Source organism: Hyaloscypha bicolor (assembly GCF_002865645.1).
Source record: "Hyaloscypha bicolor E unplaced genomic scaffold K444scaffold_92, whole genome shotgun sequence".
Taxonomy (NCBI): domain Eukaryota; kingdom Fungi; phylum Ascomycota; class Leotiomycetes; order Helotiales; family Hyaloscyphaceae; genus Hyaloscypha; species Hyaloscypha bicolor.
In genome coordinates this window covers 318,906-345,223 of record NW_020194594.1, presented here as the reverse complement: position 1 = coordinate 345,223, position 26,318 = coordinate 318,906, and the positions used below count along the sequence as shown (strand labels likewise).

General features: G+C 45.6%; 10 protein-coding genes across 10 annotated transcripts; 7 read left to right on the top strand and 3 right to left on the bottom strand.

Moving 5' to 3' along the window:
- The first annotated feature begins 2,691 nt into the window (after window positions 1-2,691).
- Window positions 2,692-3,510, top strand: K444DRAFT_614188 (uncharacterized protein). The gene is made up of 2 exons (XM_024880492.1): window positions 2,692-3,205; window positions 3,268-3,510. Exon 1 carries the CDS (start codon window positions 2,766-2,768, stop codon window positions 3,120-3,122), a length of 357 nt encoding a protein of 118 aa, XP_024735308.1. The 5' UTR covers window positions 2,692-2,765; the 3' UTR covers window positions 3,123-3,205; window positions 3,268-3,510.
- Window positions 3,511-3,612: 102 nt separating this feature from the next.
- K444DRAFT_630998 (uncharacterized protein) lies at window positions 3,613-5,943 on the top strand (the record flags this gene model as incomplete). The annotated part of the gene is made up of 1 exon (XM_024883285.1): window positions 3,613-5,943. The coding sequence occupies one exon, from the start codon at window positions 3,613-3,615 to the stop codon at window positions 5,941-5,943; it is 2,331 nt and encodes a 776-aa protein (XP_024735307.1).
- Window positions 5,944-8,697: 2,754 nt separating this feature from the next.
- K444DRAFT_643977 (kinase-like protein) lies at window positions 8,698-9,813 on the top strand (the record flags this gene model as incomplete). The annotated part of the gene is made up of 2 exons (XM_024884907.1): window positions 8,698-8,718; window positions 8,977-9,813. 2 exons carry the CDS (start codon window positions 8,698-8,700, stop codon window positions 9,811-9,813), a joined length of 858 nt encoding a protein of 285 aa, XP_024735306.1.
- Window positions 9,814-10,187: 374 nt separating this feature from the next.
- K444DRAFT_431874 (alpha/beta-hydrolase) lies at window positions 10,188-11,426 on the top strand. The gene has a single exon (XM_024872775.1). It carries the CDS (start codon window positions 10,483-10,485, stop codon window positions 11,311-11,313), a length of 831 nt encoding a protein of 276 aa, XP_024735305.1. The 5' UTR covers window positions 10,188-10,482; the 3' UTR covers window positions 11,314-11,426.
- Window positions 11,427-12,424: 998 nt separating this feature from the next.
- On the top strand, window positions 12,425-12,976 carry K444DRAFT_502597 (uncharacterized protein; the record flags this gene model as incomplete). The annotated part of the gene is made up of 1 exon (XM_024873359.1): window positions 12,425-12,976. A coding segment is annotated over one exon (552 nt), but the record flags the coding sequence as incomplete, so codon positions are not given.
- A 346-nt stretch (window positions 12,977-13,322) lies between these two features.
- K444DRAFT_431870 (uncharacterized protein) lies at window positions 13,323-13,883 on the bottom strand. The gene has a single exon (XM_024872774.1). The coding sequence runs from the start codon at window positions 13,669-13,671 to the stop codon at window positions 13,372-13,374; it is 300 nt and encodes a 99-aa protein (XP_024735303.1). The 5' UTR covers window positions 13,672-13,883; the 3' UTR covers window positions 13,323-13,371.
- A 1,129-nt stretch (window positions 13,884-15,012) lies between these two features.
- On the bottom strand, window positions 15,013-16,707 carry K444DRAFT_725621 (uncharacterized protein). The gene is made up of 4 exons (XM_024888650.1): window positions 16,436-16,707; window positions 15,834-16,389; window positions 15,794-15,798; window positions 15,013-15,737 (listed from the first exon to the last, which is right to left on the bottom strand). Exons 1-4 carry the CDS (start codon window positions 16,661-16,663, stop codon window positions 15,141-15,143), a joined length of 1,386 nt encoding a protein of 461 aa, XP_024735302.1. The 5' UTR covers window positions 16,664-16,707; the 3' UTR covers window positions 15,013-15,140.
- A 238-nt stretch (window positions 16,708-16,945) lies between these two features.
- K444DRAFT_664484 (uncharacterized protein) lies at window positions 16,946-19,026 on the bottom strand. The gene is made up of 4 exons (XM_024886968.1): window positions 18,759-19,026; window positions 18,169-18,703; window positions 17,589-18,082; window positions 16,946-17,163 (listed from the first exon to the last, which is right to left on the bottom strand). The coding sequence occupies exons 1-4, from the start codon at window positions 18,999-19,001 to the stop codon at window positions 17,071-17,073; spliced, it is 1,365 nt and encodes a 454-aa protein (XP_024735301.1). The 5' UTR covers window positions 19,002-19,026; the 3' UTR covers window positions 16,946-17,070.
- A 1,043-nt stretch (window positions 19,027-20,069) lies between these two features.
- K444DRAFT_431826 (uncharacterized protein) lies at window positions 20,070-22,695 on the top strand. Its single transcript, XM_024872773.1, has 4 exons — window positions 20,070-20,317; window positions 20,397-21,169; window positions 21,291-21,360; window positions 21,452-22,695. Exons 1-4 carry the CDS (start codon window positions 20,258-20,260, stop codon window positions 22,274-22,276), a joined length of 1,728 nt encoding a protein of 575 aa, XP_024735300.1. The 5' UTR covers window positions 20,070-20,257; the 3' UTR covers window positions 22,277-22,695.
- K444DRAFT_532031 (oxidoreductase family protein) lies at window positions 22,584-23,850 on the top strand (the record flags this gene model as incomplete). Its single annotated transcript, XM_024875048.1, has 3 exons — window positions 22,584-22,673; window positions 22,719-23,323; window positions 23,385-23,850. 3 exons carry the CDS (start codon window positions 22,584-22,586, stop codon window positions 23,848-23,850), a joined length of 1,161 nt encoding a protein of 386 aa, XP_024735299.1.
- Between the last annotated feature and the right edge of the window lie 2,468 nt (window positions 23,851-26,318).

Sequence of the window (26,318 nt, the reverse complement as noted above, 5' to 3'; positions counted from 1 at the left end):
AATAGACTATTATTAACTTCTATATTTAATTACTTTAGTAAATATTAATGTTTTTAGCTCGTTCTTTTTTTAGAATATATATTAATATATTTCTATTTAGCTTTTCTATTATTAAATAAACCGTCTAATATTTATAAAAGAAATTTCTAAATTATTTTCTTTTTCTGTTTTAGGCTCAGATATATATTTATTATTTATAAATTACCTATATTCTTAAATATTTATAACCTAATTACTATTTACTCTATTAAAAGTAATATTATTTATAATAAATCTAGTATTTTCTATATTATTTTTAATTTTTACTTTATTATTAGAGCTAATATAAATAATATTTTTATTTCTATAGCTAGTATCTCTTCCTTTATTAATAAACTAAATATTATCTTAATTATTATAATTCTTTAGTTTTACCTTTTCTAGTCTTATAGCTACCTCTAATAATAAATTCTAATTATATATATTCTTGGGTATTAATAAAAGCTCTAGCTTTAAACGAGTATTCTTTATATTAATTAAATAGTTAATAATTAATTCCTTTAAATATATATAGGTATTTAGGTAATATAAATCTTTATTCGAATTATATATAGATTTTATAATTAGGAAAATTAAGCCGGTATTTTTAAGCTCTTATTTATATTATTTAAATATAATTTCTAGTAAATATATGTTTTTATTATAGCTAGTATATTCTTTATATAGCTCGTTTAGTTTATTAATATTAATAGAAATTCTATAGTTTCTAATTTCTATTTATTCTAAAAATATATAGTTCTAAAAGAGTTAACTAGAAATAATATATAAATAATTAGGCTATTTCCTAATTAAATAGATATTTCAAATATAAATAAACTCTTTAGTTTATTTTTATATAATAGGTAAATAAATAAAAACTATAGTAATATAATTAGAGAGAAGTTTATAGAAATAAAGCCTTTAAGAATATAATTACTTGAAAAATATCTTTTATTTATTTAATATATCCTATATAATATTAGCTAATTAAATAAGTCTATATAGAATTAGTATAAATAAATTACTTTTATAACTTGCTTTTATTATATCTCAATTTATTAATTAGTTATACTAGTTTTAAACTAATAGAGATATAAGAATTAATATAAATTAATATTTCTTATTTAGTATATTATTTTATAAAAAATATAATAGATATTAGTAATTATAAATATTTCGTATTCTCTATTTAATTAAATATAAAATAAAATAATTTTTATTTCATTTATTAAATTAAGATATTAAACTAGAATAATAATCTAGAAAGTAATATAAATAAGTATATATTAATATAATATTAATGAAACTAAAAAAGAATATAATATAGAAATTTAGGAGTTTTATTACCTAAATTAAATATAATTCAAACTACTAGTTCTTTATAATATTATAGAATTATATAGCCGGAATTATAATTAAATAAATATTAGCTATTTTTAAAAAAGTATATTTATATTAAATTAGGAAATAATATTACTTATAATATAACTATTTGAAATTCTAATATATATCTTAATATTATAAAATTATAGCTAAATAAATGAATTAATAGTTATTTAGATAATGATTTTTAAAGTTAAGTTCCTATTATACTTATTTTATAATAGCTATTAATAGACTAAATAAAATTCGGCTTATAAATATTATATTTCTTTCTAGCTGCTTTTATTTCTTCTTATTAATATTATATACTTTTAGGATTAAGTTCCTATATTATAGAAGCTATTTTATTTCTAGAAAACTTCTTATTATTATCTAGGGAATTGAGATAAGTATATAAAAGCCGGTAGTTATAACTTTTAGTATTGCTTTATAGGCTTTTATTAATTATATATTACTTGAAGATATAATATAATTACTTCTTTTCTAGCTTAACTTGCAAATTAAGTATTTGATATTAAAGGCCTATAGCTCGGCGAACTTGTTATAATAGTCGTAAATTAGAAATATTATATTCTAAGCTTTAGAGATTAATAAATATATTAGTATTAATTATATAAATATTATAAAAGAACCAGGTAATAAAAGCCTTTACCTAAAACGAAGACTCAAATACCGAATACTAGAAAGGCGCTTTCTAATCGGAAAGCCTATTATATAAAGTTCTAGGGGAAATATTAATATTAAAGTCATATTTTAACTTTTCTATAATCTCGTTATATAATAATTATTACCTAATTAAATAAAGGATATAGGCTTAATAATAGTTAATATTAATTCTTAAACGAGGTATTATAAAGAGATTAATAATAAAAGATTAAGGAATTAAAGATAATAATAAAGGAACAGAAATATAAAAGGAGTATACCAGTGGCCTAGTAGTTAAAAGGGGGTATATCACGTGCATTTTATTGATTTTCCCATCCTATTGCATTCCTACCATGGAATGCAATAAAATACCATATAGATCTACTATAGGAATTACTTAGATTATTAATAATCTCACATTTTTAAAATATCGCAATTTTGATTTTGCGAAAAAATAATAATAGATGCCGTAGCGTCCTTAAAGGAGCCCGTACTAGCACATGTGATCCTTACGGCTTTCCGTAAGTTGATACCCTGTCGAAAGCTGAGATTTCTCGTAAACCTTGATCTTTGTGTTTCCCACTGTCATACAGAGTTCATCATTATTTCCTGAATGCGCAATTATCTGTGGTCTACATCGAGCGCCGCATTCTCAATTGCCATACTTCGGTACGGGGCTGTCAATCTGCTGAGCGACACCTGTCCGTCAGCCTTGCTCGATGGACCCACTCACAGCCTTGGGTCTTGCGGCAGCTGTGGTACAGTTTGTTGACTTTGGGGTTGAGATATTCCACAAGAGCAAAGAAATTCTACACTCAGCTAGCGGAGCTTCAGTGGAAAATGCTTCAATCAAAACTACCACATCAGACCTGCAGCGCCTGCTCGAGAAAATCAAGAATTCCCAGCCGCACATACCTCCAGGCAGCGACGTACCAGCTGAACAAGTCTCTTTAAACAGCCTCGTAGAGAGCTGTAATGAGCTAGGCGACGAGTTAGTGAAACTAGTGAGAGATGTGAGTGCCGGTCCTGGAGCAGGTAAATGGAAAAGCCTCTCGGCAGCGCTGTCCTCCGTCTAGTCACGGAAACGGATCCAGGAAACAGCGAATTTGCTGGAGAGATATCAAAAGCAATTAAACCTGAACATTTTGGTTTCTTTGAGGTATTTCCAACTAAGATCTATTCGGACACATCGCTGGACAATAGCTGATATCCCATGTTTAGGCAGAGTGTTAGAGATTTGACAGTAGAGCAATCTCATGGACTCAAGAAGCTTGATGGAAGTGTACAAGCCGTCGCTAACGGCCAAGATACAATCAGCAAAAATCTTCGGCTACAAACAGACGTTATTCTTGGCAACTCCGCCGATCTACATGCGAAACAATAGCCAATCTCCAGCGCGGTAACGAGGAGATTCTCGATCAACTCCACCGTCTCCAGCTGGTCAGTCTAGGAATCAAACTCGAGGGGGAGGAAGGACTGGACGAGTTTCAGAAATGGCCCACAATAAGAAGGCCAAAGGAAGCAGAAGCTGTGACAAAACTGCTTGGCAGCCTCCATTTCCCCACGATGAATGACCGCCATGAGCAAATCAACGAATCACACAAGAGAACCCTTCAATGGATTTTTGAGGAACCCAAAAGCAAGATCCATCGATGGGACAATTTCAGCACCTGGCTGAAGACTTCTACCCCGACTCTTTACTGGATCAATGGGAAAGCAGGATCTGGGAAGTCAACGTTAATGGATTTTCTATGTGGCCATCAAATCACAAACGCACTCTTGCGATTATGGTCGAATGACGGCCCCATTATTACGGCTAACTTCTTTTTCTGGCTCGGTGGAGTGCATTCTCTACAACGAACGCAGAAGGGCCTCCTTCGATCACTGTTATACCAGATTCTGAGCAAGAATCGAGGACTCGTTCCCATTGCTTTCCCAGCATTCCTTGACGACGAGTTTCCGCCAGCCACGTGGCATAACAGTGCTCTAGAAACAGCATTTCGAAACATTTTCAAGCAGAATGCCATCTCGGTCAAGGCGTTTCTCTTAGTGGATGGGCTCGACGAATACCAGGGTGATATGCAGAGTATGGCACAATTTTTCAGAGAGCTGTCCACTTATCAAACACTGAAGGTGTGCGTTTCGAGTCGTCCACTACCAGTCTTCAATAAAGTCTTCAAAGACGCACGAACTCTGATGCTGGAGTATTTAACCTTTGATGATATCCAGATGTACGTCGGTGACAAATTGGGCAATAATGAGCTATTGAAAGATCTCTGCATAAGCGAAGGAGACGCAAAAGTGGATGCTCTACTACTAGATATTGTCACCAAGGCAAGAGGTGTCTTTCTGTGGGTAGAGATCGTGGTTAGATCCTTGATAGAAGGATTGACCAACGAGGACCAACTATCCGACCTTCAGAGCAGAGTTGATACATTCCCCGAGGAGTTGGAAGATCTCTATGGGCATATGATGAAGAAGGTCAACCCTATCTACAGCAAGCAGTCATCGCGGCTGTTTCGAATCATGCGTGCATTCCAAGCACGCCGTTACGGCGAGGGACATCATGATCCAATGCAAGCTCGCCTTACGGTTCGAAAACTCATGTTTGCTTCTCGAGATGCCCAGATGGCGCTCGAAAGCGAGGTGGGACCTTTGACACTTGAGGAGCAGAGAGCGCAATACCGAAGCCTGGAATTACGGTTGAAAACGCACTGTTCCGGCCTCTTGGAAATCGTGCACAAGGAATTCATGGGACTCTGGTATCCCAAGGACCTACCCGACTGCCCCCAATTAAAAGAACTCGAATCAAGTGTAGAGTACATCCACCGGACTGCTCGCGACTATTTAGGACAACCAAACGTATGGGCTAAGATTTTGGTAGACTCTAGGGAGGGTTCAACGGACTTCGATCCTTATCTCAACCTTCTGGCGGGAACGATACTTGCCCTGAAGAAAGCGCCAGTGTTGCATGACAGACAGGAGGTCATAAAATCCAGCCTGAGTGTGATCCCGTTAGTCGAAGAAGCTATGGGGTACTCGATCTTTGTCCAACAAAGCTCACGGTCAGAAATGGTGGCTTTGATTGATGAAGTCGAGTCCGTCATGGGAAATCACTGGAGTTCTTGGCTTCAACGGGTCATGAGGCCAGAGCACGTTTCTACCGGTGTCCTTGATCACTTCTCTGATCTGGTATATGAGGGCTGGTCCAAAGATACCGATAACCCCCTCTCTGAACATTACCCTGGGTCTCTTCTGACTCTAGCAGTGCGCTTCTGTCTGGTAGAGTACGTAGGTATCAAACTTAATCAAGGCACCGCATCAGCCGAGAGGAGTGGGATACCGTTGCTTGATTATGCTGCTAGGCCACTTTCCCTGTATGTTACCTTCGCTGCCGACCTTGCCCCTCTTAGGATGATCACACTGCTCTTCCTAGCGGGAGCAAACCCTAACGAGTCCTTCCATGGGCGAACTCCTTGGGAGACATTGCTCAGGACAGTCCGCCTCATCCAAAGCAACCGCTCTGGATTTGGGCAAAAGGAATTTGTCGCATTCCAAGAGATGTGGCTCAAAATTGTCGAGATTTTTGTGAAGAGGGGAGCCTCGCCATCTGCCGTCTGCACTATCACCGGGCATTACATCACGGATAAGGTTCACGAGAATCGCACCTACGGCGCTGCAAGTTTGATCAAGGAGGGATTCGACATTTCGGAAAGGCCGGGAAACCAAAGATGTGGAAATCGGCAATGGGGCCCTATCCAAGACAGGGCTAGAGTCATACTCGACATGCTGGAAGAGAGAAGAGATACAGAGGAAGAACAATTAGTGGTTCTGGAAAGTCCTGATGCGAAGTTGAGCATCTCTTCAAAAAAGGGGTCAAAGTGTTGCTTTCAATGATCCGAGAGAGCCATTTGGGAAGTTTCTTACTCTCAGAACTGGTTGGTTTTCCGAGTTTTCTCAACACAACCGCCAATTGCAGAGCTTTTGTCGCCGCAACGACCTTCGAGGCGGCCCCCCACTCGATCTCACCCCTCTCAAGAATGTGGAGGACTACATGAGTGCTAGGGGACTTGTGGCATAGAATCCTTTTACAACAGAATTCCTGATCCATGGTTCACAAAAAGACGAAACGAACTAAAGTTATTGACAAAAGGGTCTCGTGAGCGAGGAAGAGGTTGATGTAACCAGAAAGACAAAAACTTCTCTGACAGTGAGAACATCTTCTGGCGAATGATAATGACTTGAGAGCTCTTTCGGTCACGCTAAATTGCTGACTACCAAGGAAATAACTTTGGAAGGTAAGCATTGTTTGAGGTATTGGTTGAAATGGGTAGAATGGGTTTTCGGTTTCATGTAGAGCCTAGAGGCTTTGGTACAAGGTTCCGATCGAGATCAAGCTGAGTTACAAGTCGGCAGAACGTATGAGATCGGGTGTGGTGAAACGTGAGGAGTGAGGAGAGGTCCACAATCTGGTGGCGGCAGCTGTGTTTCTTGGCAGGCTGATCTGAATGCTAAGACTTTGCACGTAAGACTTGCGTGGGGGCTTATTATTCCGACGTTTCTCTGCCCGCGAGGCTGAGGAAAGTGATTGCTTGAGGCTTTCATATTGAATATGAAGGATGGTTTAAGAGTTCGCATGTCTTCGTTCCGTTTTTCTTCTTGCTGGAGCCAGATCGGTTACGTGAGACTTCTCACATGACGTCAACTTCAACTTCGAAAATATGGAGTTGAAAAAGCGTGAAGTAAAAGATTGAAGCAGAATACAGAGTTTCTACTGAATGAAAGCTTGGTGAGCAAAAAGAAATTTGAGAAATCCACCAGTGGGAATACTTCCTCACGTGATATGCCCACACCTCACCAGAAATCGGGGGAAAGCCAAGACCATGCCGCACTTCAACATCACCACAAAAGTAGTTTTCCGCTTGCGGAAGTAATCCTTGCACATGCAACGCAGTCAGAAAGTCCATCGAATGGAAGCACAAACTATCGCACCCTCTCCCTTCATCCATCCACCAAACAGAAGGCATCGCCGTGTCTCCGGGGAGCTTCTCCTCCCTCCGTACCTGACGCCCCACTGTCGAGGCTATTGAAATAATATCGAATCAGCTACGGGCCCTCGCACTTCAGTAAAAAGCAGATCTTATGCTCGTCTCTACTTGATCCGTTGTGACGAGTAGATTGGAGTTCGGACGGGAGAGGTGGAAGGCTTACCCGTAACAGTCGTGAGGCTGACTGTGGGGTGTTTGTTTCGAGGGGATCCAGTTCGAAATTCTTGCCGTTGCAGCGTATGCGGAACTTTCGAGGCTTGTCTCCCCAAACGTATGACAGCGCATCAACATTTGTTGTGTCGAGAGACTCTTCTTCAAGGCGCAGATCGAGGAGTGATGAGGCTCCATCAGACCGGGATGGTTGAACGAATACGAGTACGGAAAGCCGTAAGGATCAAGAGATCAAGCGATTTTCGAATCCGGTTTCGACTTTCGATGTCAGATTTGTGGCACGTGCGCACCCCACCAAAAATCGCAAATACCACACACATACAGTCGATCCGATCCAAAAGCGACAAAAAAAAAAGGTCTACCAAAATACTAATTGATATAAATCATATTAATCGGAACTATCGTATATCTTATAGTAATTATTTCCTTGGTCTCCGATTTTTAATACCTTTAATATTACAGAAGTTACAAAGCACGTGACCATTTTATATAAGCTCGCATAGAAATTTTGGCGTTTTGTAAGAGTAAAAAATCACATCTCGTATAGTATACGAGGCTGCACGTGATTAAAATCATAAACTTTTTATACTTTATATTCTCTTTAGTAGTAACTCTTAAAATTTAATCTCTTACTAGATATACTAAGCTTATAGAAGCTTAAGGAGCCTTATAAGACCTTATAAGTCTAAGTTAAATTTATTATTTACTTAGGTACACGTGACTTTCGTAAAATATTTTGGCGTTTTGTATGGTCAGAAATCAAAAAAGTAAGAAACGTCCGTGTACTTCAAAACTCGATTACTAATTAACCACAAATCGCATTAAAAATCTGATTAATAGGTTTTATTCGCTTGGTTCTTTTCTATAATTGCATTACTTAGTATTAATTACTCGGGGTTGTAATTAAAAGGTTATTATGGATATAAAAGGGCGACCGTTTTGTCGCTTTTGGATCGGACCGACTGTATCACGCCCACATACTATACCCTCTCCCTGTGCCTCTATTACTACTTCAAATATCTATTTTCTTTAATTCTTCTCTCTCTCTCTCTCTCTCTCTATATGGATAAGAGAGGGGGCTTATAGGGGGAAAGGGGAGGGGGGGGGCAAAGCGAGGGAACTTAACCAAAAATTTATGTCACTAAATTTTTAGTACCTATAGCCTGTAACTTAGTGACCGTAGCCCTAAAATTTAGCGATAAGTAGCCTATAATTATAGGGCTTCCTTTTTCTAGCGAGTCGCGTGCCTCGACCCTCGCTTTTCGCTTTTCGCTTTCTACTTTTCACTTTTCACTTTTCACTTTTCATCACTCGCCCTCCAAACCCCCCCCCACCCCTCTCTTATATATATATATATATAAATAAGAATCAAAGAGAGAGTAATATTTTAAGCAGTAATAATAGGTAGAGGTATAGGAAGAGGGGGTGTGGTATGTGGGCGATTTTTGGTGGGGTGAGCACGGGCCACAAATCGGACATCAAAAGTCGAAAATCGCTTGATCACTTAATCCTTATCGCTTTCCGTAAATACGAGGCCAATTCGCTTGTTCCGTTGTAAAGCGAGAATCCAGGTGAGCCTGGCCGAGCAAGTGGGCAGAACCTTGTACCGCATTTGACCCCATCTCTTCACTTCACTTCTCTCCTTCCAACAACCCCCCGACATATGATGTCTGGATCATACGTCCCACCCCCCGATGGTACACATACACAGCACGAGGGAACCCCCCATTTAGCCATTCGAAACAATTTTCTTCGTCGCTCTCTAACACTCCTCGCGCTGAAGACGACAGCGCGTTTCTTCCGACATGATGGCGTTTGTGTCCCCATCTCCAAGAACATCATTGTCAAGACAGACCCATTTGTCCATCTCAGTGAGGCCACGACGATGAAGTTCGTCGCTGCCAACACCTCAATTCCCGTGCCGCGTGTGTACTGTTCATTCGTTCATCGGAACCGGGCCTACATCGTCATGGAGCGCATTTCGGGGATGTCATTCCCAGCAGCATCGAAAGCGTTGTCTGATGCTGATCTAGCGAATATATTTGCACAACTCCGGCGCATGATCCAGGAACTGAGGGCGCTGCCACCCCCTCCAGGCGCTGGGGTTGGGAGCTGTATCGGCGGCTCCTTGCGAGATTCTCGAATTCCGCGTTCCCGGCCCAGGTTTGGTCCTTTTGGAAGCATCCAAGACTTTCATATCTGGCTTCGTGATGAACTTCGGCTGGAAAGTCATCCAGAGCGGGAAAATGATGGGGACTGGGAGGCAATCAAGAAAATGGTGGCTAAACAGGATGGGTCGTGGCCGGCACCTGTCTTTACGCATGGAGATTTGAACCCCTCTAACATCATGATCCGTGACGGCCAGGTCGTCGGCATCGTCGACTGGGAATTCGCTGGTTGGTACCCCTACTACTGGGAATATACTTCTGCATGGTATGGCAATCTCACTCGACGATGGTGGCAAAATTCAATCGCCCGGTTTCTTGACCCTAACCCCGAGGAGTTGGAAATGGAAATCACACGCCAAAAGTGGTGGGGGGAAACCTGAAATCGACAATCTTGCGTCATAAATAGGCCCCCATTTCTACACAGTTGTAATGGTCACAGCTACATAATTCGGACCGGCAGTGTTCGGACAGAAACGCGCCCAAACACTCCCGAGGTCTCAGGCACGTCCTCCTTCCCTTCAAGCATGTTCCACGTTGGCTTTGGTGACGCCATATGTTCAACTCTGTCATACCTTCCAGGTGCATGTTTCTTCGCCACATAGTCACGAGCCAACTGCTCGATTTTGTCCCAAGCCAATTGGGAGGTTCCAACAGCCGTGCCGTCTCTGTCTAGAGTCGAGAGGCCTCAATATTTAGATTCCCTATCGCCCACACATCCAATTCCTCGGCACGGGGACTCGAAACGCCGCTTCGCTTGTAATAATAGGCTTACCCACTCCTGCTTTGTTATTTTGCTGTTCAGGTCATCAAACAACTCTTGGTTTTTCCTCGCTATTATCATTGCATAGTTTGAGTCTTTAACTGCGCAACTTGCTCTCTCATCCAAGCAAGTCCCTAAATGAATGGTAAGACGTCTGACCGACGGGGGCATCTAATAAAAAAGTATTGGGTGACGGGGTCATTTAGCGAGAGGTTAGCTGGCTTACGGCACAGCAGGGCATCATCCTGAAAGTTGACACTACAATTCATATTATCTTCTCCTCGACGCCATGTTAACTCCAGATCAGCCGCCATCAGCTCCAGAAGCTAGCTTTGAGGAAAGTTCACTACACTTCGTATCAATAAGCCCAGCTGGAAGAAGGACAATTGTTCTCATTCATGGCGCCTTTTGCTCAGGGAGCAATTGGGACCTCGTTGTCCCTTATCTCGCTTACTCATACCACCTCCTCATTCCTGATCTGCCAGGCCATGGTCAATCAAGACATATAACCCCTTTCTCTCTCGAATCATCCTCAAAATACCTTGTTCAACTCATTCGTAAGCACGCCGCGAATAGCAGAGCACATATTGTGGGCCACAGCCTCGGCGCTCACGTCGCCATCAATCTCGCATCATCCTATCCTGAGGTCGTCAGCGATGTCTTCATCTCAGGCTTTGAGATATATCCGCCAACAGCAATCTCCAGTTTCGCACCTTATGCTTTCTGGTTCGACCAACGAGTTCAAAAACTCATCCCCCGCCCTGTGATCAGCTGGCTGATGGATGGTACGGATATCCAGGGTGGGGAGTCAGGTTCATGGACACTGGAGCTGTGCCGTCAGATTGTGCCGGTTGTTGTAACGGCGACATGGCCTTCTCCTTGGCCTGCGCGAACTCTTATCGTGGCTGCTGGGAAGGGAGGAATCATTCCGTCGAAAGATCATCCTCACGATGCAGTCAGACTTATGGAGATTGGAAGACAGCTGAATCTTGAGACTGTGGCTTTTAGGCATCTTGTGATGAGACACCTTTGGAACAGGCAGGATCCGGTGCTATTTGCAGAGACGGCACGCTGCTGGTTTGAGGGGGAAGAAATACCTTCAGGGTTTGAAAAGCTTTAGCTAGGAAACTAAGTTGTTCTTCTAGAACGAAACTTGCATGGAGTGTCCGTAACAACAGAACACTTTCTGAAGCGAGTTCTTAATCCTGATTAGTTCAGGGGAATATCAATAGCAATGTCGATTTACTTACGAAAAAACAGCAAAAGCGGAATTCATTCCAACTGATTCTATAACTAAAATTTGACTTTGGCAGAGAATATCGTTAGAATCTTGAGCTTCAGGGAAATGGAGCCTGAGGAACAGGCCTGTAGCAAGTCTCAAATTTTATCTTGGGCACCTGTCATGCACGCAAAAGACGATCCATGGGACAATGGGAGCAATCGTCTCAATTTTCCAGTGAGCTTGGCCCATGACTCTGGCTCTAGACTTCGTCTTGTGGCGGATCCTCTTCATAATCATGGTCATGAAGTATGTTCATTTAAAAAGGCAAGATTGGAGAAAGTGAGGTCAAAAATCAATGAAATGCTTTACAAGCCCCACTCAGAAAAGAATTCAAAAAGCTCTAATGAATTAGAGGAATGACCGTAAAGGATTGAGTTGACTATAAAGATAAGAAGTAGTATTGGGCCAGCGTTAGTGCTACCTAAGTGATTGCGAGGCCCAGTCGATTCGCATGGTCTATTCGAGTTCGCCTCGGGCCTCATACCCTTCCCATCAGAACAGTGCTTGTTGAATGTTTTCCCAAAGTTTTCATCTAGGTGCTAAAAATATCTGATGAGCTCCCATTTGATTTTCGTTAAGTTAAGAATTGTCCTCAAGAACATATGGCGAGATAGAGTTACGCCTCAGTGCTATCAATATTGCTCAGCCCCGGTGCATTGCGCAGACGACCTCACCTTCTCCAATCAGAGAGAGATGAGTGTGATAGCATTGGACTGCTTGATTGTGGCTTTATTTGCGGGCATCTTGTTGGTGTTCTATTTTAGCCTTCCAGCTCAGCCCCAAGCCACAACTCCAAACCGGACCGCAACATGTCTCAATCGCACCTCGACCGCTCTAAATAAACTCGACTCTGCCCCGTCTCAAGGCTCTTCATCGTGCATCACGGACAACTATGATTAAGTTACTTCTATTTCTCCTCCTCTTCACGAAAGTATCATCCGCGGTCCCCATCTGCCCAATCCAATACCAATCCTGGACACTCTCGCCCTACCAATGGTTTAACATCTTCACTCTCTGCCTCACCCCGCTTGCCGTGCACATCGCGGGCGGCGTCCCCTCCCCTATTATTCTCTCCGGGAAAAAGCCACACTGGACGAACCGCCTCCCACTCTTCAACCCAATTTCCATCCTCTGGCGCTACTACGCCATACTTGATCGTCGCATTCGCTGGTCCAGTGCCTGGAACGGCACGGTGCTAGCTGCAAGCAACGCGATTTTCTGGCGCGAGGATCACTGGGATGGCTCGGAGGAGATGATTGGAGAGAGTAGCCATTTCTTACCGCATACACCAACTGCCACACGCGTGAACTTTTTGAGCGTTTCGAGTCTTACGAGCGTGATTGTTGCGGTGCAGGGATTATCGGCAGCTGCGTATGTGCAACTGGGTGGGAATACGGCGGATCTTAGTGTGTTTTTCCAGCCGTTGGCCCTATTTGGGCTGTATAGGCTGCCGAGCGCGATCTGGTTGTCAAATGAAGCCGTCTATACTGAGACTCGCAGCAACGAGAAACTGGAGTGCAATGGACCTGCTTTCGGGGTGCAGAGTTGGAGGGGAGTCCTGTATAGGTGTTGGTGGGCGGGTTCAGCAATTGCTTTGATGTTGTTTGCAGTTTATGAGTCGATTGGGGATGGGTCATGTGGCTGCATTACTGTATCTTCGCTTGCGCAGAGGATCTTCTATTGTGGGTTGCTTGTTTCCCTAAGGGGATTCATACGTTTTACCTCGTCAAAGGAAAGAGTGCAACCACGATTATCCCTTGCATGGGAGACACTTGGTATAAAGTGTTTACGTGCGTGATGATATTGTTGGCGGTTGCGTCTATTATTCTTTCGTCCCTTGAAACAAGGATGCTCAAGTGCAACGGAGATTTTTCTTTGTATACTACTTGTCCTGTTTTAGAAGAGTGGTGCAATTAGCACTCTGCTGGATAATTTCGAATTGGGAAGAAATAAAGTCCCAAAAACGAAATAGATCACAAAAAGCAGAGTATGGTTCTTCCAATCCGGCCCGTTCCTTGACACATCCCTAGTTGCTGTAACGTTCTCAATACTTCCAAGACCCAAGCACCGCCATTTTTGGATCTGCAAGATATCAGACAGGGGGCTGTGTAAAGGGAGATTGCTATAATAAATGAAGGCTTCGAGATTAAAAGAGATGTCTCTCGTGAGAAGTGTATAACAGCCTAAGTTTGGCATGGCTTGTTTTCCTGCTCATCAGGCATTGAGACTCCCTGAGAGTATTCCAACGAACACGAGATGAGCTTGACAAAATTAAAAAAGTTATGAGAGAGTCTCATCGGTAAAGCCAAAGTGTGTTGAAAGTCAAGTGTGCGTATGGCGGATGAGGCGGACATTGAGTAGTGGGAATTGTGTTATTTTCAGGACTCATGGCATGATTTGATGAAGAGGTGAACGGCGAAATAACAAAGTTGAACTTTGAAATTTGCCGAAAGGGCAGTTGTCTCCACACTTTTAGGATATGGTGGATATTTTCCGATAACAAGCATCTTAGGCCGATCGAAGGTGCGCCTTTCGAGGGGCTAAGGAATGTTTTCGGGAGGCTCGCCTTGATTTTCAGATTAGCTAGTCTACATATAGAATATTTTTTGAAGTAAAAGGGTGGCTCTTCCACTTTTTATCAACTCTTAAAAGCTTCTTTATAAAATGATTTGATACTGACCGTCAATCAAGCCGTCTGCTTACTCCAGGACTTCCTATTCAATTCAAAAGCATTTCCCTTAATGCAAATTGCAACACATTCAAAAAGTCAAGACTATGGTTTGATTTAACTTGAAACTATATCTGTTTACATCAACCGGGAATCATAAGGCATGTAATACCATATAAGTATGTTTACTTCAGGCATGACACAAAGGCTAGAATTTTGAAGTGTTCTTAATGTAGGGAAGGACTCCAGCCGCTCGCTGAAGAGCGGTCTGAGAACTCCTTGACAGGTCGTGAATTTCTCTAGCGACTCACTAGAAATGAATGATGGATGCGAGGCATCCTTCTTGCGATAGGCCGCTCGATAAATGCTCAACCACGATTCACCAGATTGGTAAATGGATGCTAGTCATTTTCCCCAGAACATTGCGAAAGTTGAATTCAAAAGTAATGCACCCCTAAAGCGATGAATGAATACGACGAGGAGATGGGAGATCTTTGAAAGACAAATGAAAAGGTATAAAGCAAGAATGTTGAGCTAATTGTCACGTGACACAAAACGAACCCTGTCGTCCGTTTTATTCAAGGGCATGCAAAGATGCCTGTCTCATTTGGCTGCCAAGGGCAACTGGAATCTTTGATACACAGAGCATGCCAAAAGTGAGGCTTCAGTGAAGTTGGTAGCATTCCCGCTATGCACTCCAAACCTGCTGAGCACGAAGGTGCTTCAGTAGAATGAACTTAACTTCCAAATGCAGCAGCCAATGTTCTGCCGAATTTGCATTCCAGTTCACAAAAATCCTATGCCTGATTCCTGGTACCAAAATCCCAAAATCCAATGAGAACTCCAATCAACATAGAGTCCGCGGTAAGGAGACGAGTGACATTCATAAATGAAAAATTGACCAATCAGACACCGCCCGCCTTGTCTCTGTCTGCCAAAGATCTTCATGCTCGAAGTTTGCCGTTCCATGCTTGATCTTAGAACAATGGATTTTCATTCAAGTAATCCGTTTCAGCCGGTAATGGTAGAGGTCTTCGCCACAAGCGGGATTTGTGAAGTAGATTTGATCGGCATCTGCAGGAGCAGCCGTGATCCTGTCTTGCCAATCCTGGGCGTCGATGTTATGACTTGTAGTGAAGTACAATGCTACGGTGGTCGCGGCAAGGGGTTCTTGGTACGCGTACACAATCATTACTTCTCTCGGTTTCAAAGGCTCCAACATGATTTGTCTTCCGCCGCGCTCGCAGACCAAGTTGGTATGGACAGGGGTAGCCTTTTCCTCCCAGCTCGAGGAGTTTCTCAACCTGGAAAGCACTTGGCTGAACAGATATGGTACAGAAAAGGCGACTCCTGTTTGGGATGCTGAACGGAGCTCCTGTGTTAAAGCGTGGGCGAAGGAGTGCACGCTGACTCCAGGTGCAGTGGTTTGGAATCCGCAAGCAGCAATCAGCTCGGTAACACCCCGACGAGTGGTTGATGGCTTTGTGACGGACGTCTCGGCGGAATGGCAAGCATCGTAGAACAGGACGGCATCTGATCGGCATTCCTCAAGCAAAGACTGAATCCCATGTGACGGCATATTGGGTTCGCCTAGCTCGTTGCTGGGGTTATGTTAGCAATAGACACAATCTTTGGGTGGCCGAAACTCACGCTGCCTAGAAGAGATCATTTCGATGCGGCTGAAGTATACCATGGCCACTGTAATAGAAGATCAAAAGGGTCTCGTGAGAATCATCGCCGATAAAACGAAGCACTGCCTTTCCAAGTGACCGGAATGGGAGTTCATCTGGAATAAGGAACTTCGATACTTCGTAGTGATAGAGTTGTGTGAAAACTTTCTCGAGAGATTTGAGCTCTTGGTCGACACCCAAGTCATCAGACTGCCATTGCACCAGCAACACCTTTGCTCGCGTGTAACGATGATGTCTATTCGGCCACTTGCGACTGACACAAGTCTGGAATTGGAGAGATAATTCTCGGTGACTCGATTTTGCCAGAACTTGATTGTTGCGTTGGATTTCGCCCTCCAGCTTCTTGATGCGCGCCTGGAGCTCTATGTTCGTCTGACGAACACCGGCTTGTTCTTGAATCCAGCTGTAAAGTGCATCGTTGACCTTTCCAGCAGGCTTCGACTCTCCCAAGAATACTTCTTTCTCGAAGTCGTTTTGTTCTCGAAACGTGTTGAACTTGCGTTGCGTTTCTCGCAATTGCGTAGACAAGAGGTTGTACTTCGTTTCGACGTGCATCTACCAAATGAGCATCGGGCCTTGAATAAGACGTGATTGAACTCACCCTCTCTCTTTCCGAGATAGCGTACTGCTCCTTCAAGGAAACACAATCCTCGCGGGTGCTGGTTTCCGTGTCGTCAATGAAGTCGGTTTCGTACGGTGCATAATTGTCTGATTGAACGACCCAAGTCCTCGACTTCTGGTGACTCGTAGAGGCCGTGTTCTGAGAAGAGTCTCTGAAAGTTCCTGTGCTCTTTTCCGTCACCGTTCCCAGAGTCCGAATTGGTGGCATGTTGGCGTGCGATGTTGGAGGTCGACTCGTTGTCGAAGGTGGAAGGTTGAAGTTGATCAGGGAAGAAAGCGATGGCACAGAGCTTAATCTCAGCTTCAGCTTTCGAGGATGGGATGGCAACGGGTCACCTTCGAAGCGGGGTTTCCAGCATCCTTAGAGAGGGGGACCTGACTGAATTCTTCAGGTTCTCCATCTGTTGAAAAGTGAACTCCCAGAATAGGAGGTTCAGAGTGAAGTCTTCGGGTTCTTCATTTGTTCCACAGTTAACATTAGATCATCAGTGCAATGGATTATTCATGATTGTCCTAAGTCATCAACCTTCCCCCCCAGAAAGGTATGAAACCGAGGAAAAGATGTCACTAATACCCTGAGCATTCCCATAATCAGTGTGGACCGGAATTTCCAATCTACCAAGTCCTCTCCTGCTTGATTCTCGGCTCTTGCTCCATTAGCCTCCTACGAGCATTGCTGCTCGAAGGTACGCGTTGCCCCCAGTTTTGCTGGGATATTCTCGCACGTGACGAGCCATCTACGCATATCTTGTTGAAATTAGGGGCCTGAGGCCCCTAATAGGCTTAGTAAGCCCTGGAACCGAACGCTATGGGGCTGTGCACTAGCTTAATACCCTGTCCAGCTGGAATACCCTGTATAGCTGGAATACCCTGTACGGCTGGAATACCCTGTATAGCTGGAATACCCTGTACGGCTGGAATACCCTGTATAGCTGTAATCGGTTCAGCTGGCATAGGGATTTAGTACATGTGACTTAGGGGGTTCAGGGCTATATATACGGGCTACTTACCACTGTAGAACAGCAGTCAATTCAGTATCGTTTACTTGGTTTACATTGCAAGCACGTGACCCTAGCTATATTGCTTTAGCTAGTTCAACATATCTCGTCCAACGAGGGATGCTTGAAATATACATTCGAGACACTGGGTGGGGCATTTGAAATCCATTTTTCGTATTCTGCAGTGTCGAGTTCTCCTTGAGTGTCCAGAAACAGTGCTAGCGGCATTGTGTCAGGTGGATATTCGCGAGGACTTGGGATATGTATCAGAGGTTCGAGCATAATGCATCTCCCGCTCGCCTCCCAAGTGAGAGTGGTATGAACAGGTGTTGTCCTATCCTCCCGAGAAGGCGTATGTTTCAGCCTTGTGAGCACCCTGCTAAATAATTCTGACACGGAAAATGGGCGATCTCCTTTGCGGAGATGGCGAAGCTCCTTGGTGAGGGTGTGAGTGAGGGAATGGTCTCCCACGCCAGGAGCAGCTGTTTGGAAACCGCATGCTGCGATGAGTTCGGTGATACTTCGAGGGAAACGGGAATCTATTGATATTGCAGTCTCGGCGGAGTGACAGGCGTCGTAGATTAGAAGTGCGTCAGATCCAGATTGTTCGAAGAAGGCCTGGATGCCACCTGAAGGTATTGAAAGTCCATCATAGTCACCTGTGCTGTGGTGAAATGTGTGTAGGATGACCATACTTGGTAAGATAAGAACTCACGGCGACCGGAGAGGTGGCTCCTTGTGTCGTGCAGCCCGCCATGCCCTGCATAATAGAAGATGAGAAGCGTGTCTGGTGAACTGTCTCCAATGAAATCGATAACTCGAGTTGATAGAACGCTCAGTGAGTCCTTGTCGGGAATATTGTATTTTGATACATCGAAATAATAAGATCCTTGAAGGACTTCCGCAAGAGAATTGATTTCATCAGACACGCCCAGATCATCCGATTCCCAGCGTACCATCAAGACCTTGACCTGCGTGTATCCCGCTTTACGTCGATTCGGCCACTTGCGTGCAAAATTATTTTTGATCTGGTCCGTCCATTTGCGTTTCCCGGTATTCGACAGACATCTTTGCAGGCTTTCTACCTCAAGATTCAATTCGTCGATTTTGATGTTGTGCAACTCCTGGGCAGCTTCCAAGCGCCCAATCATGTGTTTGTGTTCCTCATTTATTTCTCTGTATTCCTTCAACATATCTTCGCGTCCTTTAAAAACCGCCTCCGATACTTTCGTTAGTCGCTTCAGCACAGTCTGCGAAGCCTGTTAGCATCCCACTAATACGGCAAAATGCACCATCACTACTCACGTATTTATCTCTCCACCTCCAATACTCGGCCTTCCAGTCAACTTCCTCCTCTTGTGGCTCGATCTTTATTACCGGCTCAACGGGAACTGCTGCGAGGTCCTGCAGCTGTGGTACTGAGCAACAGGGTGGTAAAACGACAACTGGTTGCACAGCGATGCCCCTAAAGCGACCAGTGGCTGGATCTCTTACTCGTGTAGTGGGCTTTCGATTCTTCTTTATTGCTGGCATGTTGGGATGTATCATCTTCAGGTCATTGGGTGGATTCAAATGGTCTCATGGAACTTGAACAGAGGATCGTGAGGAGTGAAACGCGTCGAAGACGAAAAGGGGTTAGCCGAGCACTTATCCAAATTGGGAACCAACCCCTGATATGGCCTACACGTGAAGAAAACGGACAGCAGCTCTTCAAAGCGTCTGATGCGAATGAGCATTCTCTCAAATAGTTGGTCCATGCCATTTGACCTAAGGGCTATCTTCATACTGGATTATCTTCCTTTTGGGGGGGCCTCAAGGCACACAAATAAGGTTAAGGTGATGCTCAGATTCATCCGACTTTCTCTGCTGGATTCTTGATAGTTTGGTGCTTTTCAGGGTGAACACATTTCGGATCAGTAATGCCGAAAGGGCAAAGCTAGGCTCTCCACTAAGGCCTCTAGACAGCTGCAGCCATCAATTGAGGGGTGCTCAAGAAACGACGACACGTGCATTGCGTCCATCTCGACAGCCCCTTCACCCGTCCCAACTCACCACCCCTTCAACCCTCCTCTCCACACCATCGCTCCCCTAGGGAACACCAGTATTCAATTTGCTTTTGTAAAGTTCGATCACCTACAAACGACTCCTCTTCTTTCCGGCCCTTATCTTCATAATCCACCGCAGGGTTGGGGACTTGCGTCGGAGAGATCTAGCGAAGCTGTGTGGCTTGGAAAGGCAGCCGAATTCGGACCTCGCCAAGCCAAAGCGGAAGTTGTCTGCTTGAATTGGCGGGCCTCGTATTCCTTTTGATACCTGACGGCGTGGTGCAGGTTCCGCCAACCAGGATACTGGATCTGGACACTGGATGATTGGGCGGGATGAACTCGGGATGGAAAGAGGAGCGGAGCGGAGCGGAGCGGGAGAGACGCGTCGGCTCGCGTGGCAGCCCGTCTCGAGTCAGGGGTCGCGAAGCTTTTCAGGGGTTCTCCAGCTCCTTTCCGCATTAGGAAGCGTATCCTGACAACATCCGACCGATGCATGCACAAACCGGCGGCACAGGGGCCAGGACCAGGACCGTGACCTATTACCTGATCTCCAAGAACAGGAACCTCGCATCCTCCCTAGAAAAACATTTTGGTGTCACATCCAACTTCTGCACGCGAAAGTAACGCATCCGCCACCGCATCAAACGCCAGCCAGCCCATTGGAATCCGTCGTCCCACCAGTGCTCGATGCGGCAATCGGTTCGACAGCGACATTGCACCACCTGAGGGCAACCCGGCTTGTGGGGGCTCATATGAGCGATGGCTTCCCGGAGAATGCGCAGCAGAGGCTGTGACCAATGTCGGCGACGGCGCGTCAAGGTGAGCTTCTTCGCTGGGCAGCCCCATCTGCCAAGACCCTGCCGAATCCCTTCGACGACATGCTGACAACGGGACCAAGTGCGACGAGACAGATGACTTCTGCCGGCAGTGCCTCCGATTCGGTCTTGACTGCTCCGGGCCTGTTCGAGGGGTGACTATTGTAGACATGACCCCCGAGGCCGCCTTTCCCCTAGAGCGAGCGGGAACGCCTCTAGATAGAAGACCAAAAAAGGTCCGCAAAATTTCGGTGCCATTCAGGGCTGCGACCGCAACAGCGTCCAGCAGCTCCAGCAGCTCCCAAAGCACGCCCTATGGACTCGACTCCTCATCCCCAGACGAGGGTCAATGGGCTACAGCGATTATCCATAAACCCCACTCCAGCAGTGGAGCCTCCTCCAACGACAAGGTGCCCATGTTATTCCAGCCGTCCACTTCGAACGCCATCGAGGCCTTCTTAGTCTCGCAACTCCTCAGCTTCTCAAGACCACACGATACTCCAACCTTACCCATAACATGGCTGATGAAAATCCCAGAGTGGATGGTTACCTCCCAAGTCCCGGCTTTCAGATTCTCTATTCGTGCAGCGACCACGGCGTTGCATGCTAAGCTACACCATAGCCCGGCGGCGCGAGTAGAAGCGTACCGCTGGTATGTCATTGCTCTGAACAAATTCCGTGCCCATTTGAGTGCTCAAACTCGAGATGAGATGATAGAAGGCAACGCAAAGTTCGTTCCTGGAGCGGAAGAACTCATTATTCCTACATTCCTTTGTCTCTTCGAGACACTGTCAAACGAAGAGACAGCAGGTCCGGCCGTGATACAACATCTCAGTGCTGCATGCAAAGGCTTAGAGTAAGGACACCCAGTTTCTGAATCCTTTTTCCGGATCTCACAGACATTTCCCCATCCTTCATGCTCTGGAAACACAAATCCAAAAATCCTATCATGGGAAACACTAACTCTGCAATCCTAGACTCCGAGGGCCCGAGGGATGCCGGGAAGGACTGTTCCATCAGATGTTCATTACATACCGAGTCCCGAGTGTAAGTGATACGTGATACCCAGGCCGCCTCCAGTTTGAAATACCGTCTCGTCATTATCCGCCTGATAACTAACTTCTGACTTACGGGCTAGTCACTTATCGCAATCCTGAGGGGTACACCGTCAGAATTTGCCAATCAAGATTGGCGAAGCATCCCTTTTGGTGAGAAGGGAAAGGCACTTCTCCATCATCTCGTCGATATCATGTTATGTACCCCGCTCTATCTTATACAAGCTGGCCATCCGGGTCCAATGGACCATAGTATTTTGAGAATAGCGAAGTCCGACACATTGCCACCAGGGCTGGAACAAAATTATCGCCGGTTACTCGAGCAGCTTGAAAATTGGTGGAGAGCCTACGAATCAATCTCCCCTGAGGAGTTAGAAATGCTCTTTACGATATCTGACTCGATGCCCCAGAAATACGAGAAGGTTGAAGGTATCGGATACTCGCCCACGCTCTTTCTTCAACAAGAGAGCAACAATGCACTCACAGCCTCATTGTACCACGCAACCAGTCTCATCGTCCACACGACTCTCCATGCATTGTCCATTGCCTCCGAGCGCCTTGGACGACCCACCTCTCTTCCTAGCAGGTCGAAATACCATCTCAAGCAAGCGATTGTCCATTCCAATATGATCATAGAGTTTTCAACGCAACGCCAAGCGCAAGAGCCAAACAGGATGGAATTCTTGCGCCCATCCACCAGGTTTCCGCTGTTGGTGGTTAAGATGTTGAGCCCACCGGAACAGAGCGTGAAGGCCACCAATCTCATAAGACAGTATCATGTCAGCAAGGCGATGGCAAACAAGATTGGAGGCCCAGCAGGAGGGGAAAATCACTCGCTTCCTAGACCAACTCATAGTGCAGCACTTCATATTGCGATTATTCCAAATGCTGCCATGCAGAACAGATGATAACAAGAACGGGAAAAGTAGGCACAGGTGGCGTCCGTCCGGCCATTGCCCTACGGCCACGCTAGTTGCGGGGTATTCGTAGAACCCCTCGACCTCGAGACGAGGACATCCCACTCCTGCGGCTCCTCTACAGATCCACGGGAGGTGCCAACTCCCAACGGGTAGCTGTGTTCTGCCTATATAGCCCGACTAAGGCTTCAGTTGATTCTCTCTTGGTGCCTCACAGATCCATAATGAACTCTCCTTCTGCGGAACAGACAAGTCCACTCCATCTCAACAACAACCCAACTTAAGGACAGACTTCACAATGGCCACATCCCATGCTTCCTCAACAAGCTCTGGCCAGCCCAAGAAGATCCTCCGAGTAGGTATAATAGGTCTCGGCGAGATCGCTCAAGTCAGTCCCCCTCCCTCCACCTCCCTCCAAGTCTAACCCCGCCAGGTAAACCACATATCCCTCCTCAACAACCTCTCCTCCCATTTCCTCACCACCTACCTCTGCGATCCCTCGCCTCTCGCCCTCGCCCACTGCAGCAAAAAGGTCGCAGGCGGCGTCCCAAAAACGACTTCGAATCCAGAAGAGCTCGTCGCCTCCCCCCTCGTCGACGTCATCCTCCTCTGCAACGCGAACGCCTTCCACGCACCGCACTGCATCCTCGCCCTCTCGCACAACAAATCCGTGCTCTGCGAGAAACCGCTCGCGCTAAACTACCGAGATATTGATGCTATCATCGCTGCAGAGGAGAAGTCTCAGGGAAGGGTGTTTGTGGGCTATCAGAGAAGATATGCAGAGGCTTTCCTCGATGCTGTGAAAGAGGTTGGGGGGATGGAGAAGTTGCAGTATGCGAGGGTTAGGGATATCATTGGGCCGAATCCTACTTTTGTTGCTCAGTCTGGGACATTTCCGCGGAAGTTCACAGACTTCAAGAAAGAAGATACAGAGGAGATGATTGCGAAGGACGAAGAAGCAATGAAGTATGCGCTGGAGCATGATTATGGGGTAAAAGTTACGGCGGCGTCGATGGATATGGCGAGACTACTTGCTAGGTTCGTCTACCCTTCCCTCCCCTTCTCCTTTACCTCTTGTTGATTTTTCGATGGATGATAGTCTGGGCTCCCACGACCTCTCAGCAATGCGCGAGCTCCTCGGCATGCCCACCTCAGTGCTCGGCGCCTCTCTCCAACACAACTCCCCGATTTGGAGCGTCTTATTCCAATACCCATCCTTCCCCTGCACTTACGAATCCGGTATAAACAACGTGCCGATATTCGATGCTCATATCGAAGTCTACTCGAATGAGAAGATTGTCCGCGTGGACTACGACACACCATATGTGAAAGGATTACCGGTTACGATGACAGTTAGAGAGAGGATTGATAATGGAGAGAGGGAAGGAGATGGGTACCAAGAGAGGACGATTAGGAAAACGTATGAGGACCCTTATATGCTTGAGTTTTTGGAGTTTTATTGTGTTGTGGCGGAGGGGAAGGAGCCGAAGACGGGGGCCAGGGATGCGAGGCAGGAAGTTGATCTGTGGAAGATGATTTTGAGAGCTGGCTTTCCTGCTGCGTGAAAGCACTGGACCTGGGGTGGAGGACCAAGATGTCTACGTGCTGAGTGTCAGGAATGATTCATGGATTGGGTTCGGATTATACGGGAAGGGACGGGGGGGGATAAAATCAATGATATGACACATTCTCCCAATCCGTCTCGATCTAATTTCTGTTGTAGTATGTATGAAGGAGAAGAGAGCTGCAAGTTGCATCCACTATACATAATACCAAACTAGGCTAATCGCTGGTTTACTTGACGTTCGCGCTCCAATGGATGCATTTATTTCCGCGCTTTCGCAGTTTATCTTCACCGGCTCTGTGATGTTCACTAAAAGTTTGGCTTTGGTTTCGAGGGTGGAAATCAAAGGCCCGTCCTGTCCTGTCCCGTCTTATCGTTTTTCGTAGAAGGGAGGATTGGTATGGTACGGTGTGGTAGGTTTGGGAAACAAGGAAAGGAAGGAAAGGAAACGGGGTTGGGAAACTTTCCCTGACTTGCATGAATGGAAATCGGGGCGAGGGAAGAGGGAGGGAGGGAAGGGTGAGGTGGGTAGGTGGTAGCAGGACTAGGAGAGTGGGAGCTCGGCTCGAGCAAGTGTGACGTGGCAATATACAGATCATTTTGTTTGTTGAAGGTTGTTGATAGATATCTACGTGGTTTGAGAGGGATGGAGATGGTTGTGGCTTGTTCATTGTTCGTTGTTCGTGTTGCGGAGGTTGGTACGCCGAGGGAAGGGAAGGGATTGAAAGAAGAGGTGGTGGGGTGGAAAGGGTGTGCGGCTTGGAGGATTGAGGGATTGGGGTTGATATGTACTGCAATGTTAAACTGTTCGTCGAAAATGGTTGGGAAGAGCTTGATATTTGCTCCTGGAGCTGGAGATCAGGTATTGAGAGAGAGGGTGCCAAAGCATTGACTGTCTTGGGAACGTATGGCGTCGACTGAACGGTTCGTCTTTTTCGTCTGTCTAGACAGGCGGGATTCCGCGAGGCTACAAAGCTAGAAGAGCTTGAGTTAAGTGGACCGAACTGACTGGGTTGTTTTCGAAGTGTTTGGATCAACTCAACCAGGCTCAGCTTCAAATGTCCAAGATCCGGTTCCAGGAGATACTGACTGATGGGCAGTGAGTGTCTCTGGATGATCTCAGACAACAGCGCCTTCAAAACTACAAACATTCTTCACAGAAAGTCCTTCAGAAACCATTTCAGATACCGTGGGGGTGCATTTGGGTTTGTGGGTAGAGCTCTGCGAACAGGTTCAACTACCACGGCACCCATGCGATTGCGATTTGAAAGATAGTGTAATCAGCACGTTTATGTTCTCATTGTCTCACTTTGGGGTGATACAATTAGGGGTAGCATCAATATCATTGTTGAAACCCTATTGAGTACCACTGGACGCACCGGCCTTCCCGTTCTCTTCAACTTCCTCCTCCCGATCCTTTCTCATTCTCCTCCCACTTCCCTGAATTCCCCAAGGGTGCAAAAGTAGTGGCCAGCCATGGGGCCAAAAACCCGCAATCCCTCTCTTTTGCTTCTCTCTTTTCCTCGTCATTCATGTCCTAATCCTTGCCCCCACCCGTCTTGCCGTCATCGGTCTCATCGGTGATTGAGGAAGAAGGGGTCTCGTGTTGTGTGAAATTTGGGGAATTTGAATCACTGCTTGATGAAGCTGAGATCGCAAATATAGATAGTGAAAACGTGATACTGGGTAGTGCGCTCGTGCTTGTAGATAGTGGGCGGTTACTTGGGCAGCACGACCGGGCCGGGACTGGTGGCATGTAAAGACGACATGATTGCACCAGTTGCTGAATGCCGTTTGATTGTACTGCGGGGTGGTGGTTGAGTGAGGCGAGATCCGCGTGGGGTTACACTGTGAAGTGTTGGTCGGATGAGTTTGTATTGTCATCAAGCGAGTAATGCTAACAAATGGGCCTGGGACTGGAGGTGAAAAAAATACCCTGAGCTTGCCCGCCGAGAAAGGAATTCTAACTAATGAGGTTGGGGGAATGGGGCCGAGTCCGAAAGGGAGCCAGTGGGAAGGGCTGGTCACATGGATCGGCTGTATTTACTTTCGCTTGTCGCTCCTTCCTCGTTTTCAGGGGAAGCGAGATGATGCTTCCTCGCCATAGAAGCGGACTTCGCTTTCATTCCACTTCGTCACATCACCAACACCCTTTCTACTCACCACGAGACTCCAGCATCATTCACCCCAGAGGTTTCAGGACATTCTCGCTTCCAGCGCGCACCATATAAATATTCATCATGTGGATCGGAAACTGGGCCGAGTACAAGATCGACAAGCCAGGCAACTGTAAGTGTTGGGAGAAAACCCTTTTCTTATCCTTGGTTATTCCGTCACTCTCTATGATCTTCTCTCGAATGTTAACTTCCTCGATATCTAGGGTTCCACGGCTGGACAATCCCCATATTCCCACGAATTATCGCCGAGAAACAGGAAGCTCTAGGCTTCGAAACCTTCCGATACATCCTC

What these genes read in the sequence shown, in the direction of transcription:
- K444DRAFT_614188 (XM_024880492.1), top strand. Translation starts at nt 2,766, where the DNA reads ATGGACCCACTCACAGCCTTGGGTCTTGCGGCAGCTGTGGTACAGTTT.
- K444DRAFT_431874 (XM_024872775.1), top strand. Translation starts at nt 10,483, where the DNA reads ATGTTAACTCCAGATCAGCCGCCATCAGCTCCAGAAGCTAGCTTTGAG.
- K444DRAFT_431870 (XM_024872774.1), bottom strand. Translation starts at nt 13,671, where the DNA reads ATGCCAAACTTAGGCTGTTATACACTTCTCACGAGAGACATCTCTTTT.
- K444DRAFT_725621 (XM_024888650.1), bottom strand. Translation starts at nt 16,663, where the DNA reads ATGCCACCAATTCGGACTCTGGGAACGGTGACGGAAAAGAGCACAGGA. An exon ending in CTATCTCGGAAAGAGAGAGG is followed by an intron (nt 16,390 to 16,435) that starts GTGAGTTCAATC and finishes CTCATTTGGTAG; the next exon opens with ATGCACGTCGAAACGAAGTA.
- K444DRAFT_664484 (XM_024886968.1), bottom strand. Translation starts at nt 19,001, where the DNA reads ATGATACATCCCAACATGCCAGCAATAAAGAAGAATCGAAAGCCCACT. An exon ending in GGAGGTGGAGAGATAAATAC is followed by an intron (nt 18,704 to 18,758) that starts GTGAGTAGTGAT and finishes CAGGCTTCGCAG; the next exon opens with ACTGTGCTGAAGCGACTAAC. An exon ending in CCCCACCCAGTGTCTCGAAT is followed by an intron (nt 17,164 to 17,588) that starts GTATATTTCAAG and finishes AGAATATCCCAG; the next exon opens with CAAAACTGGGGGCAACGCGT.
- K444DRAFT_431826 (XM_024872773.1), top strand. Translation starts at nt 20,258, where the DNA reads ATGGCTTCCCGGAGAATGCGCAGCAGAGGCTGTGACCAATGTCGGCGA. An exon ending in GTCGGCGACGGCGCGTCAAG is followed by an intron (nt 20,318 to 20,396) that starts GTGAGCTTCTTC and finishes AACGGGACCAAG; the next exon opens with TGCGACGAGACAGATGACTT. An exon ending in GCTGCATGCAAAGGCTTAGA is followed by an intron (nt 21,170 to 21,290) that starts GTAAGGACACCC and finishes CTGCAATCCTAG; the next exon opens with ACTCCGAGGGCCCGAGGGAT.